This window comes from Pipistrellus kuhlii, unplaced genomic scaffold (assembly GCF_014108245.1).
Source record: "Pipistrellus kuhlii isolate mPipKuh1 unplaced genomic scaffold, mPipKuh1.p scaffold_m20_p_15, whole genome shotgun sequence".
In the NCBI taxonomy this organism is placed as follows: Eukaryota; Metazoa; Chordata; class Mammalia; order Chiroptera; family Vespertilionidae; genus Pipistrellus; species Pipistrellus kuhlii.
Window position 1 is genome coordinate 32,803,173 of NW_023425460.1, and position 13,350 is coordinate 32,816,522.

General features: G+C 41.3%; 1 protein-coding gene across 4 annotated transcripts in view; it reads right to left on the minus strand.

Moving 5' to 3' along the window:
- Positions 1-13,350, minus strand: part of ARMH3 (armadillo like helical domain containing 3) — a 147,266-nt gene that overhangs the window by 102,112 nt on the left and 31,804 nt on the right. For all 4 annotated transcript variants that reach the window (XM_036437870.2, XM_036437871.2, XM_036437872.2 and 1 more), the window contains 5 exons: positions 12,034-12,077; positions 10,938-10,998; positions 8,583-8,629; positions 7,990-8,065; positions 5,829-5,922 (listed from right to left, as the gene is read on the minus strand). In XM_036437870.2, coding sequence (XP_036293763.1) covers positions 5,829-5,922; positions 7,990-8,065; positions 8,583-8,629; positions 10,938-10,998; positions 12,034-12,077 — 322 coding nt within the window. The remainder of the gene's footprint in view (positions 1-5,828; positions 5,923-7,989; positions 8,066-8,582; positions 8,630-10,937; positions 10,999-12,033; positions 12,078-13,350) is intronic.

Genomic DNA, 13,350 nt, shown 5'->3' on the forward strand with positions numbered 1-13,350 from the left:
ATAATAGTCCAGACAAGTTGAGAATCAATAGCTTTCTACTGTATTTCCATCCATGAAGACTCAACTGAGTTTTGGATATTATTCATAATATGCATTCATACTATAATGGATCCCTTTGGAGTTATTATGATATATGCACAGAATGTTTATTAACAATGGGAAGTACTTGCATATTATCAATCCATAATACAGAGCAAGCACAGCAAAAAGCCTCATGAGAAGAAATTAGCATGCCTCATCCATGGCAGTTTTCCCACAGTTCAGCCCCCAAGAACTAATAAAAGACAAATATAGCCCTAGCCAGTTTGATTTAGTGGATAGAGTGTCGGCCTGTGGACTGAAGGGTTCCTGGTTTGATTCCAGTCAAGGGCACATGCCTGGTTTATGGGCTCAATCCCCAGGTAGCCAATCAATGATTCTCTCTTATCATTGATGCTTCTATCTCCCTCTCCCTTCCTCTCTGAAATCAATAGAAATATATATTTTTTAAAAGACAAATGTAGCCAAAACTGGTTTGGCTCAGTGGATAGAGCGTCGGCTTGCGAACTGAGAAGGGTCCCAGGTTCGGTTCTGATCGGGGGGCATGTGCCTTGGTTGCGGGCACATCCCCGGTAGGGGCAGTGCAGGAGGCAGCTGATGGATGTTTCTCTATTCCTCTCTCTTCCTCTCTATAAAAAAACCTATAAAATATATATTTTTAAAAATAAAAATAAAAATAAAAATATATTTTTATTTTGAAACTAGAGGCCACATGCATGAAATTCATGCACTGGGGGGTGTCCCTCAGCCCAGCTTGCACCCTCTCCAATCTGGGATCCCTCTCACAATCTGGGACTGCTGGCTCCTAACCGCTCGCCTGCCTGCCTGCCTGATTGTTCCTAACTGCTTCTGCCTGCCAGCCTGATCACACCCTAACTGCTCCCCTGCCAGCCTGATCGCCCCCAACTGTCCTCCCCTGCTGGCCCAACTGCCCCCAACTGCCCTCCCCTGCCAGCCTGGTCACCTGGTGGAAGCCACACAGAGCAACAGAGGGGACCTATCCCCACAGCGGGGCTGAGGGAACTCCGGGGAAGCAGCAGCCACGACCTGCCCTCTAGCAGGGCTGAGGGAACCCAGGCGGCAGGTACATGGAGTGGCCACTGGGGCTCCCACCACCCCACATGGCCACAGGGACTGAGGTGGCCGGCATACGAAATAGCCGGCCCCGACACCCCTGTGTACGCCACCATCTTATGATGGTGTTACGGAGTGAGGATTAATTTGCATGTTACCTCTTTATAATATAGGATACTAAAAGGGCTTAATTTATGCTACAAGTAAATGACCGGAAACTGTCATTTCAAACTACTATAGCCTATTTTGAAGCTCAGAGCCCATAATCACTCTTCTGTCCTATACATCTAACTTTTAAATGGGACTTTTTCCCCCATCCACTCACAGCAATAACTGGAAAACAATCTGTATATATAAAAGCCAAACAACTGGAATGCCGGAACAACTCAAACGACTGGTTGCAATTATATACACTGTGGCAGTCAACCAGCCTGATCAGGGCCCAACTCGGCCTCCTGAACCTCCCACAGCCCCTCCCCCTGTCCAGCCCAGCCTCCAATCAGCCCCCCTAAACCTGATTGGAAGTGGGGATGACCAACCAACCTCCTACAGCCCCCCTACCAGCCCCACCCCTAATAAGCCCCTCCATCAGGGCAGAACCAGCAGATCTCTCTCGGCTCCTCTCCCCCACCAGCCTGGCCCTGATCAGCCCCCATTGGGATGGACCAGCCAGACCCCACCCATGCACAAATTCATGCACCAGGCCTCTAGTCTTATGTAATATGTAGAAATATAAAAGTATATGTATTTTTACTTTACCAGAAAGTCCTCTTATGCCAAGGCTGAGTTGTCAAATGTCAAGTCTGAGCTGAGAACAAATGTTACAGCTAAACTGTTGGCTTTGAGTGATATACCTTTAAATATAACTGAGCTACTGAACACAACTATAATTAAAAAGCAAAACCTGCCCTAACCAGTTTGGCTCAGTGCATAGTGCATCAGCCTGCAGACTCAAGGATTCCAGTCAAGGGAATGTACCTTGGTTGCAAGCACATCCTCAGTAGGGGGTGTGCAGGAGGCAGCCGATTGATGTTTCTCTCTCATCGATGTTTCTAACTCTCCCTTCCTCTCTGTAAAAAAATCAATAAAATAGCCAAAACCTGTTTGGCTTAGTGGATAGAGCGTCGGCCTGCAAATTGAAAGGTCGCAGGTTCGATTCCGGTCAAGAGCATGTACCTTGGTTGCAGGCACATCACAGTGGGGGTGTGCAAGAGGCAGCTGATCGATGATTCTCTCTCATCGATGTTTCTAACTCTATCCCTCTCTCGTCCTCTCTGTAAAAAATCAATAAAATATATATATATTTTTTTAATCAATAAAATATATATATTTTTAAAAACATCTGAAAACAAGCTTATAATATTTAGGATCCCTATAGAAAAGAAATTAATTAGAGGAAAAAGAATAAAAATAGCCCTAGCCAGTTTGACTTAATGAATAGAGCATCAGCCCGCAGTTTGAAGAGTCCCAGATACGATTCCAGTCAAAGGAACATACCAGTTGCAGCCCTGATCCTGGTGAGAGTGCATGGGGGAGGCAAGCAATCAATGTGTTTCTCTCACATCGATATTTCTGTCTCTCCATTCCTTTTCATTTTCTCTAAAAATCAATAGAGCCGGGACCGGTTTGGTTCAGTGGATAGAGCGTCGGCCTGCGGACTGAAAGGTCCCGGGTTTGATTCCGGGCAAGGGCATGTACCTTGGTTGCGAGCACACCCCCAGTGGGGGGGGGGTGAAGAGGCAGCTGATCGATGATTCTCTCCCATCGATTTTTCTAACTCTCTTATCCCTCTCTCTTCCTCTCTGTGAAAAATCAATAAAAAAATATTTTTTTAAATGAATAAAAATCAATAGAAAAATATCCCTGGGTGAGGATTAACAACAAAAAGAACAAAATAGAAGAAAGAGAATAAAAATCCCTCACAAATTAAAATCTCCTTCCTAAGGAAATTATTCCTTGATCTCTGTCTTCATAATTCTTTCCAGCAGCCTTTGTCAAGGGAGACAGTCATTTGAAAGTGGGCTGACTCCATCTTCCCACTAGAAAAAATAAAAAACTCACTAGTTGTAGGTAAGTAAGCACAAATCCTGCCATTGCATAATCAAGTGTGTGGGTGGAAGTGCTCACAATGAACAGTTTGAAAGGCAGTTCTCTGAAGCATCCAAAGCCCAACATCACATGGAACTCAGATATGTGTGTGTGTGTGTGTGTGTGTGTGTGTGTGTCCATGGTAACCAGGCAGGCTTTATCTTTAAAGAGAAAGAACAGTATTTCCATTGGATTATTCAGTGACCTGAATAAGCAGAGACAATTAGGCAATCCTCGCTACTTGTTCCTTCTCATTAAAATATTTTGGAATTTGTCTTTCAATTTTAAACAGATCCAATTTGCCTCCATAGACCTGAATATCAACAGCACCTCCTTGTCATGCTTCTGCATGAATACTGCTTTATTACCTTGAAATGCTACTGCTGCAAGTCCAATATGAAAATTTAAATGCGAGAAAGCAGATCAAAGAAGTCCTTTCACATAGACACAATAGGGAGGCACCAAAAAAAGATCAAAGTTAGATTTCCAGTATTTCATTTTTTTTAATATGTTTTTTTATTTTAGAGAGAAAGGAAGGGAGAATGAGAGGGAATCATCAATAAGCTGCCTCCTGCATGGCCTACACTGGGAATTGAGCCCAAACCCCGGGCATGTGCCCTGACAGGAAATCGAACTGTGACCTCCTGCTTCATGGATTGATGCTCAACCACTGAGCCACACCTGTCAGGCTGACTTCCTGTATTTCTTTACCCAAAATGAGGTCAACATTTGAGGCAAAATACCAAGTATTAACAAAGATTATTTTTTGGGTAAGGTAGTCCATCAAACACACTCAGCTTACTGTAAAACTAACTCAGGTGATACATAGTCTATTGTACAAAATTCATAATTTCTTTTCTGTTACCTTTTTCTTAAGTTACAAACATAAGATTTATATAGTGGAAGGTGTTTATTTTTTATTTTTTAGGGGGAGAAGTCTTAAATACCCACCAAACTCCCATCAAATCTAATAATTTTCTAAGGGGGAGTGGCAAACAAATACATAACAGTGAATAAATCCCAGGTTTACTCTCTCATTCATTTATTCAACAAATATTTACTAAGTAATAACCATGTCAGGCACTATGCTGAGCAGAAAGAAGTGACAAAAATATACATGGTTCCCTGCCCTGACTCATGTCTTGGTTCTTTTGTTTTGTGTGTGTGTGTGTGTGTGTTTTAAAATATTTTTTATTGATTTTCTTACAGAGAGGAAGGAAGAGGAATAGAGAGTTTGAAATATCAATGAGAGAAAAACATCGATCAGCTGCCACCTGCACACCCCCTCCTGAGCATGTGCCCACAGCCAAGGTATATGCCCTTGATCGGAATCGATCCCGGGACCCTTAAGGTGGACCCTGTGGAGGCCAACACTCTATCAACTGAGCCAAACCAGTTAGAGCCATATCTTTTTTTTTTCTTTTTTAATATATTTTATTGATTTTGTACAGAGAGGAAGGGAGAGAGATAGAGAGTTAGAAACATCGATGAGAGAGAGTCATCGATCAGCCACCTCCTGCACACCCCCCACTGGGGATATGCCCGCAACCAAGGTGCATGCCCTTGACCGGAATCGAACCCAGGACCTTTCAGTCCCCAAGCCGACGCTCTATCCATTGAGCCAAACCGGTTTTGGCAAGTTAGGGCCATATCTTGGTTCTTAATTGCAACTCTCACTAACCTTAGGCAAACCACTTATTTCTCAGGCCTCAATTCCCTCATTTGTCAAATAGTAACATAACATTACTATTTCACATTTATGTCAGTGAGATATTCATAAAATATCTCATCTGAGTCTCACAAGTACCCTGCGAGTTTGGCAAGGCAGGCATCACTGACCTCTGAGGTCCTTTTAAGATCTAGTACTTCATGACTCAATGATTCCCTAAGGAAGACATGGTGGAATTATGTAGCTTCTTACACAGAGAAAAGTACTTAACTATCTTTCCCAAAGTTTTCTTTGGAGCTTAAGGAGTCCTTCTGAAGAGCAGTATTTTTCAGACAATTTCTTTTTTTCCTTTTTTTTTAATGTATTTTATTGATTTTTCACAGAGAGGAAGAGAGAGGGATAGAGAGTTAGAAACATCAATGAGAGAGAAACATTGATCAGCTGCCTCTTGCACGCCCCTACTGGGGACGTACCCGCAACCAAGATACATCCCCCTGACCGAAATCGAACCTGGGACCTTTCAGTCCACAGGCCGACGCTCTCAACTGAGCCAAACCGGTTTTGGCAAGACAATTTCTTAACTAAGTGAAATAATAGACAACTGTGTTCTTTGTTCAACACAACTATGCTCACCCTGAAAGATTCAAAACTATATTAATCAAAAAAACAAAAGAGGCTGAAACCAATTTGGCTCAGTGGATCGAGTGTCGGCCTGCGGACTGGAGGGTCCTGAATTCGATTCTGGTCAAGGGCATGTACCTTGGTTGCAGGCGCATCTCCAGTTGGGGGGGGGGGGGGGGTTGCAGGAGGCAGCAGGTCGATGTTTCTTTCTTTTTTTTTCTATGTTTCTCTCTCATCGATGTTTCTAGCTCTCTGTCCCTTTCCCTTCCTCTCTGTAAAAAAATCAGTAATTTTTTTTTTTTTTTTTTAAAGAAAACAAAAGAGGCTGTGAGCTTACCATCAGAGGAGGGCGGTGTGGTACCAAGTGGTGTGGCTGGGGTTGTTGGAGCGGGACTGACAGGGGTGGTCACCAAGCCTATCTCTGGATGACTCTGAAAAAGAACACAGATGGATAAGGAAAGAGAAAATCCAGTTCCGAGTACCCTCTGATTAATATCCTTTCTGGTATCCCTGGCCTCAGAGACAGACAGCTCACTGAGGGGGGACTGCTTCAACATTTAGTTCCCATGACTACCTGATTACTGTTGATGCTTGCTAAACACTAACAAGAAGCTCTGTGGGCTAGTTCTTTCTAAGCAACCAAGATCTCATTATATAAGCTTTTCTGTAGAATCATTCAAATAAAAAACTGGACTAAACAAATACACAGAATTATTCTACAAAAAAAGGGGGGAAGCATTTGCAGTCCTATTTGAACCTGAAGAAGATTACTCTCATCAGATCAACTTCATTTACAGATTATTCTGATGACCTCATATTTGATAATAAATGCAGGTGAGCCAAGAGGATAGCAGGTACTATAAAAAGAGCTATGCAGGTGGTATCCTTCCTGTTCCACAACAAATTAAGAGTGTGTGGGATGGGGAGGTAAAGACACAAGGTACACATACACTGGGGACCAAAACAGACGGCTCCTCTGTCCCTGACCTTCTTAGCCACCCCTGCCACATCAGCTCTTCAGAATTAAACTGAGTGGAAGCCATTCATTCCTCCTCCCCAACAGCTTCACTAACTCTTTACTTCCTTTAAAATCAGTTAGTTACATAATTCAAAAAGCAAAGGTACTTAGTAAGAATAGTAAAAAAAGTAAATAAAGTCTCATGTTATCAGTTGTGAAAAATTATGTGTCCTACTTAACAGACCCGACACCAGCACACTGCTTTTTATTTTATTTTTAAATATATATATATTTTATTGACTTTTTACAGAGAGGAAGAGAGAGGGATAGAGAGTTAGAAACATCTATGAGAGAGAAACATCGATCAGCTGCCTCCTGCACACACACACACACCCCACACTGGGGACATGCCCGCAACCAAGGTACATGCCCTTGACCGGAATCGAACCCGGGACCTTTCAGTCTGCAGGCCGACGCTCTATCCACTGAGCCAAACCGGTTTCGGCCACATTGCTTTTTAAGCATGGCTTATTTTTGTTAAACTCAATCAGGGGATCCTATACATATCTGCCCTTTGAGAAAAAAATATAAGTAAATCTTCCTTTAAAAGAAACCTAAGCCTGGCCAATGATACTCAGTGGTTGAGCTTTGACCTATGAACCAGTAGGTCATAGTTCGATGCTGATTCAATCCCCAGTATGGTACATGTGGGAGGTGGCCGATTGATGACTCTCTCTCAGCAGTGTTGCTTCTGTCTCTCTCTCCCTCTCCCTCCCCGTTCCTTTCTAACATCAATAAAAATATATTTTAGAAATATGTATTAGGTTTCTTTTATTTTTACATATATATGTATGTGTGTGTGTATGTGTATGTGTGTGCGTGTGTGTTTATGTTTAATTTTACAGCTAAACCAGGTTGCAGGCTCGATCCCAGTAGAGGGTTACTGGAGGCAGCCAGTCCATGTTATACTCTCACATCAGTGTTTCTCTCTCTTTCCTTCTCCCTTCCTCTCTCTCTAAAAACCAATAAACTGGGAGTGGGTGGGAAGAGATTAACCAATGAATTTATGTATGTATATACATAACCCATGTACTCAGACAATAGTAGGATAAAAGACTGAGGGGAATGGGGGAGAGGGCAGGCTAGAAGGGGTCAATGGGGAAAAAGGGGGATATACGTTAATATTTTCAACAATAAAGTGTGTGTTTTTTTTAAATCAAACTATTCCTTAAAAAAGAAAAAAATCCATATGGGTTGATAATACCAAGGGATTTCCAGTGAGCAAAATGAAGTAATCTCAACTCATCTTGGTTAACAGAATCAGTAAAAACTTTACATGTTATCCAACCCACTTTGTACCAGATGGAAACATACATATCTGAGAATAGCACAAAGCAAAGGCAACTGATGCAACTCTGTGTTACTACCACTTACCAATGCAAAGCAGGGCTTAAACAGACAAAGCCAGAATGCTTGTCAAGGGAGTGAATCTGTAGGAAATTCAGGAAGAAAAAGGATTGGAGTTTTCAATATAACCAACCTGAGCTAACACTGTGATGAAGTTGCGATTTAAATGAACAGCTTCATAAAGTGCCAGGAGGATGGCCTCATTGGTTCTAAAGAAAAAGAGAACAAACTCTCTTATAATGGAGAAGTTAGAACAATATAACCATCAAGATAAGATTTCACCCCAGCTCCTCATTATCAATCCTTTTGAATTTCTGATGCTTCTTTTATTTCATCTCCACCCCAAAATATAAAGTTTATATAGGCAAAGAGGAAAAAAAGTAAAAAGCCTTAACTTTAATACATTAGTTCTTATCTACTTCACTCATTATTTTCACTCTCTCTGTTTCACCCCAATCCAGTTAAGTCCTTAACTGGCTCAGATACCCAGCCCTCTTGCATTCCACTTCAAGGATAGCTGGAAATAGTTTCTCAGCTCCCTGGGGCTCAATACACAGGAACCAAAGTAGAGGTTTCTAAGAGTTCATTCTCAAGAAACACTTGATACATCACCAAGAAAGTTTGAATCTATAAAAGATTAACAACAGATAACATCTCACACTCTCACACACAGTTGGTGAGCCCACATTAAGTTCAAGTTACTGCACAAGAATGTCAGGCACTTACTGTACTGAGATTTTCTCATGGGCATCTGCTATGAACATGTTGCCCACCTGTGGGAGAAAAGGGGAATTGCACACTTATAGCAGGAAAATTTAAGAGGAGCTCTGCCTAAGAAGCCATTAATCAGTGGAAAAACAAGCTACTTGCTGCCCAAGTAGCTTGGAGCTCTGGCCCACCAGTCATACATACACACCAAAATCAGCCCACTTTGAAGATCTTAAAAGAATAATAAGCAATAAATAAAATGAGAACTCCAAATCATCTTTTTTAAAGGGAGTTAAAAACAATCCTAGTACTTTTTTCCAGCTCTCCTTTTCAATTTAAATTTAGTAACCACTGACAGGAAGTAAATGTTAACCTAGACTTGTGATTGGCAAACTGCGGCCCAAGAGCCACATTCGGCTCTTTGGCCCCTTGAGTGTGGCTCTTCCACAAAATACCACGGCCTGGGTGAGTCCATTTTGAAGAAGTGGCGTTAGAAGTTTAAGTTTAAAAAATTCAGCTCTCAAAAGAAATTTCAATCGTACTGTTGATATTTGGCTCTGTTGACTAATGAGTTTGCCGAACATTGACCTAGACCATCATTCTGCATCTTTCCTAGAAGTTATTTTATTAAAGTCAGAAACTAATTCCTGCACAGCCAGAGTGACTCAGTGGTTGAGCGTAGTCTACTCATGAACCAGGTCATGGTTTGATTCCCAATCAGGGCACATGCACAGGTTACAGGCTCAATCCCCATTGGGGGGCATGCAGGAGGCAGTCAAGCAATGATTCTCTCTCATCATTGATGTTTCTATCCTTCTCTCCATCTCCCTCCCTTTTTAAAAACTAATTCATAAAGAACATCACAGAAAGTAAGCTAATTTCATCCAACATAGAGCCATTTTCAGCTTCCTTCTTTTTCCAATCATTTGGAAATGATTGAGTTTCAGACCAGAACTGCATATTTGAGTTTCAGACCAGAACTGTCTATGTGAAACCCATTGTCCATTTATCAGATCACAAAATTTTTAGTTTGTGTTCTAGGCAGGAAAGCAGAATAAGTATATATTGCCTCCAGTATGTGTGATTATCAGAAGCAATGAGAAATATGTCCATCCCTCTAAAAATACCATTCTACCTGTTTACTGATGTACAATACAAAACTATGCAGCTGGAGCTTCATTTGTTTGTTACAAAACTTTTTCTTCTTGACTAAATGGCAAATATCCTTGAGAACAATATATCTAAGTCATTTAACCAAATACAGCCCCCATAGTGCTCTGACCTCTGAGAGACTTTAGTTATTGATGTTTCAGAGTTAAAGAGTATGTCAAGTCCTTCCTGAGTGTAGACTCTAAGAAAGAAGAGCATAGGCATTTGGGGTGGGGAGGATTGACTTTTGGGGGATAGAGGGATGACTTTTTCTTGCAATGATCTCAAATCTGTCTTGCCCTAGGCCTTGACCAGCTAACTCAGTTGATTAGAGCATCATCCTGATATACCAAGGTTGTGGGTTTGACCCACAGTCAAGGCACATTATAAGAAACAACCAATGGGGGTTTGGGGGAGAAGGAGGATCTATGTAATACTTTCAACAATAAAAAATTGTAAAAAAAAAAAAAATCAATCAATGAATGCATAAATAAATGAAACCACAAAACTATGTTTCCTTCTCTCTCTAAAATCAATCAATAAAAAAAAAAATTTTAGATTGTCTTGCCCTAGGACTGATTATTTGACTACTAATGCCCAAGAAGACTTTCTGAATCTGCCTAGAGTCTAAGACCTGCTAGTTTATTTCTTAAAAATTAGTCACAGATTACCTGGCCTAAAATGCCTATGATGCCAAAGCTGAGAAACCTAGCTCAGCAGTCTTGTAAAGTAGACCAATAACTTTCTTAGACCATGAACCTCACAGCCCATTAAGCCTTTAAACAGGTGGCTCAGGTCCACTGCACCAATCCCTCGATTCCAGGAACAGCTTTGAGGAAACAAGTGGCCACAGCAGACAGCCAAGGAGCACTCAGGGTTATATTCGGATCTAAACCCTCCCATTCTATAATCCATAGGGTTGGTCCTCAAACAAAGCCAACTTTTTAGAAAGCAGAAGTCTGGCTTAAGATGTACCTTTATTGTAGCCTTAAAAACTAAATTAATTAATTTGAAAAAAATCTAACTCAGAGAAATCAAAGCTCTTCTTTCTCCTTACTTCAGTTTGGAAATCACTAAGAGATACAGCTCTCAAAATAATCTGCTCTAAGTAGACTTCTCTCTCCCCTCATCATGCCATCACCTCAAACTTCTGAGTCCAGTTTTGTCTACCCCTACAGACCTCTTACATTTCTGAGTGGGAGAGAAAAAATAAGTAGGACTTACCATATTTGTTAAAGCAGAGAAAAAACCGCTCTGGTGTTCTTCTTCCTTGTCTTTATACTGCCTAAAGAAAAATAACTAAATTCAACTTGAGTATTATCCATCAAGGATGTCTTTGTCCTTAGCATTCCAGGCAATCAGGGCAGGACACTCATAGAATTCATTGATTCCAGAAAATAAAAGCACTATGACAATGTAGTCACTGCAGCTTCTCCTGCAAGCTAAAAGGCACCCATCTGCTCCTGAGGTAGTGTATTACCAAAATGCCTGGCTACTTTGGTAGAGACTTAGAAAGCAAGCTGCAAAAGTGTGAAACTACTCTAACATATGGCTGATCCAGTTATTTCTCAAACAGACTATTACTTGAAAAGTGTGACAGTGAAATTACTTCAAGGCTGCAATAGTGAATATCGTGTTTGTTTTTGAAGGAAGAGGACGAAAGAAATCTGTGAGCTAAACTATTTGTGGAGATGAGACCAATTTTAAATTCTAACACCCAATTGTGTATGAGGAAAGTATGGAAAGAAGCAAGACAGATCCTGCCTGGCCCTTGAGAAGACTGGGGACACTTCTGGTTCCCATTCACTGAATATCCGCTACTTCTCCATCCACAGCTGGAGGAAAAGCATCACTGAAGTGAGCCCACAGAAGAGACAGGGACTCCAGGAAACTGCAGTTGATTCCTAATGAAAAAGAAGCATCTGGAAACCTAATGCAATGTTTCCTCTTTTTACTTATATTTTTAAGCATACAAAAAAAGCAGTGTTTCACAACCTTTTTTACTTAGAAAATGATGTTTGTGTGATACACTGGGCTAAATGGAAGAGCCTGCTTGTGGCTGAAATACTAGTTAAAATGCTCTGAGATAAAATGCTAAAAGCTGCAAAGAATGTGCCTACTTATTTAAAGAAACAACGGACCAACCTGATGGCTTCTCCCTTGGTGTTACAAACAACCCCTGCTAAAGCCATCCAGCCAAGCTAGAGCAAACACCTCTGCCAGCAGCTGCTCCTCTGAATACTTCTAGCATAGGCAAGGTAAGTTCATCCAAGAACTCGAACAAACCTGTTTCCCTTTTCTCCTGGAAAGGTAGACTTACCTGTTGTACTCAGATAAAGCTTGAGCAATCACAAGCCCCATTCCCTGGAAAGAAAAAAGAATAGGTGAAATAAGGTTCTGGCAGTGATGCTATGATGAGGCCAGGGAAACACTAATTACAACACCATGGTCCAAGCCCAAGAAGTTCTACCTGAAAGTAAGCAACAAGGACAGAAATTCTGAGAGGCATTGCCAAAGCATCAAAAGCAACTTCTTTGGCCCAGCTGGGGTGGCTAAGTGGTTGAGCATTGACCCATGAACCAAAAGGTCACCAGTTCAATTCCCAGTCAGGGCACATGCCCGGGTTGCGGGCTCCATCCCAGTAAGGGGCATGTAGAAGGCAGCCAAGTAATGTTTCTCTCTCATCGATATTTCTATTTCTCTATCCCTCCCCTTTCTCCTCTCTCTATAAAATCAATAAAAACTTTTTTTTTTTTTTTTAAGAACTTTGCCTTTTGACCAGAACCACCACCTTCCAGTAGTTCACCAAAATGACTAACACAAAGAGAAAGGGGAGAGGCACCTGCTATATGTTCTCTAGGCCTTTTAGAAAACATGGAGTTAGCCGAAACCAGTTTGGCTCAGTGGATAGAGCGTCGGCCTGCGGACTGAAAGGTCCCAGGTTCGATTCCGGTCAAGGCCATGTACCTTGGTTGCGGGCACATCCCCAGTAGGGGGGGTGCAAGCGGCAGTTGATTGATGTTTCTCTCTCACCAGTGTTTCTAACTCTATCCCTCTCTGTAAAAAATCAATAAAACATATTTTTTTAAAAAAGAAAAGAAAAGATGGAGTTATTCCTTTGGCCACATACATGTGAATCTACAATAAAGGTAATATTGTGGATATAAAAAAAAAAAAAAAAGGACACTGTTCAAAAAGGAATGCCCACAAATGTTACTGTGGCAAAACTATAGAAGAGTCTACAATATCACCCAGCATGCACTGGGCATTATTGTGAACAAGCAAGTTATGGGCAAGATTCTTGCCAAGAGAATTAATGTACGTATTGAGCATATTAAGCACTTTAAGAGCCGAGATAGCTTCCTGAAACGTGTGAAGGAAAATGATCAGAAAAAGAAGGAAGCCAAAGAGAAAGGTGCTTGGGTTCAACTGAAGCATCAGCCTACTCCACCCAGAGAAGCACATTTTGTGAGAACCAATGGAAAGGAGCCTGAGCTGCTAGAACCCATTCCCTATGAACTCATGGCATGATAAGTAGGAAAAAATAAAAAAGACTTCTATGCTGATAAAAAAAATTTTAAATAAAAATAAATAAATAAATACAGGAACATCTTTGAAGGGATTTTTCTGATCTATT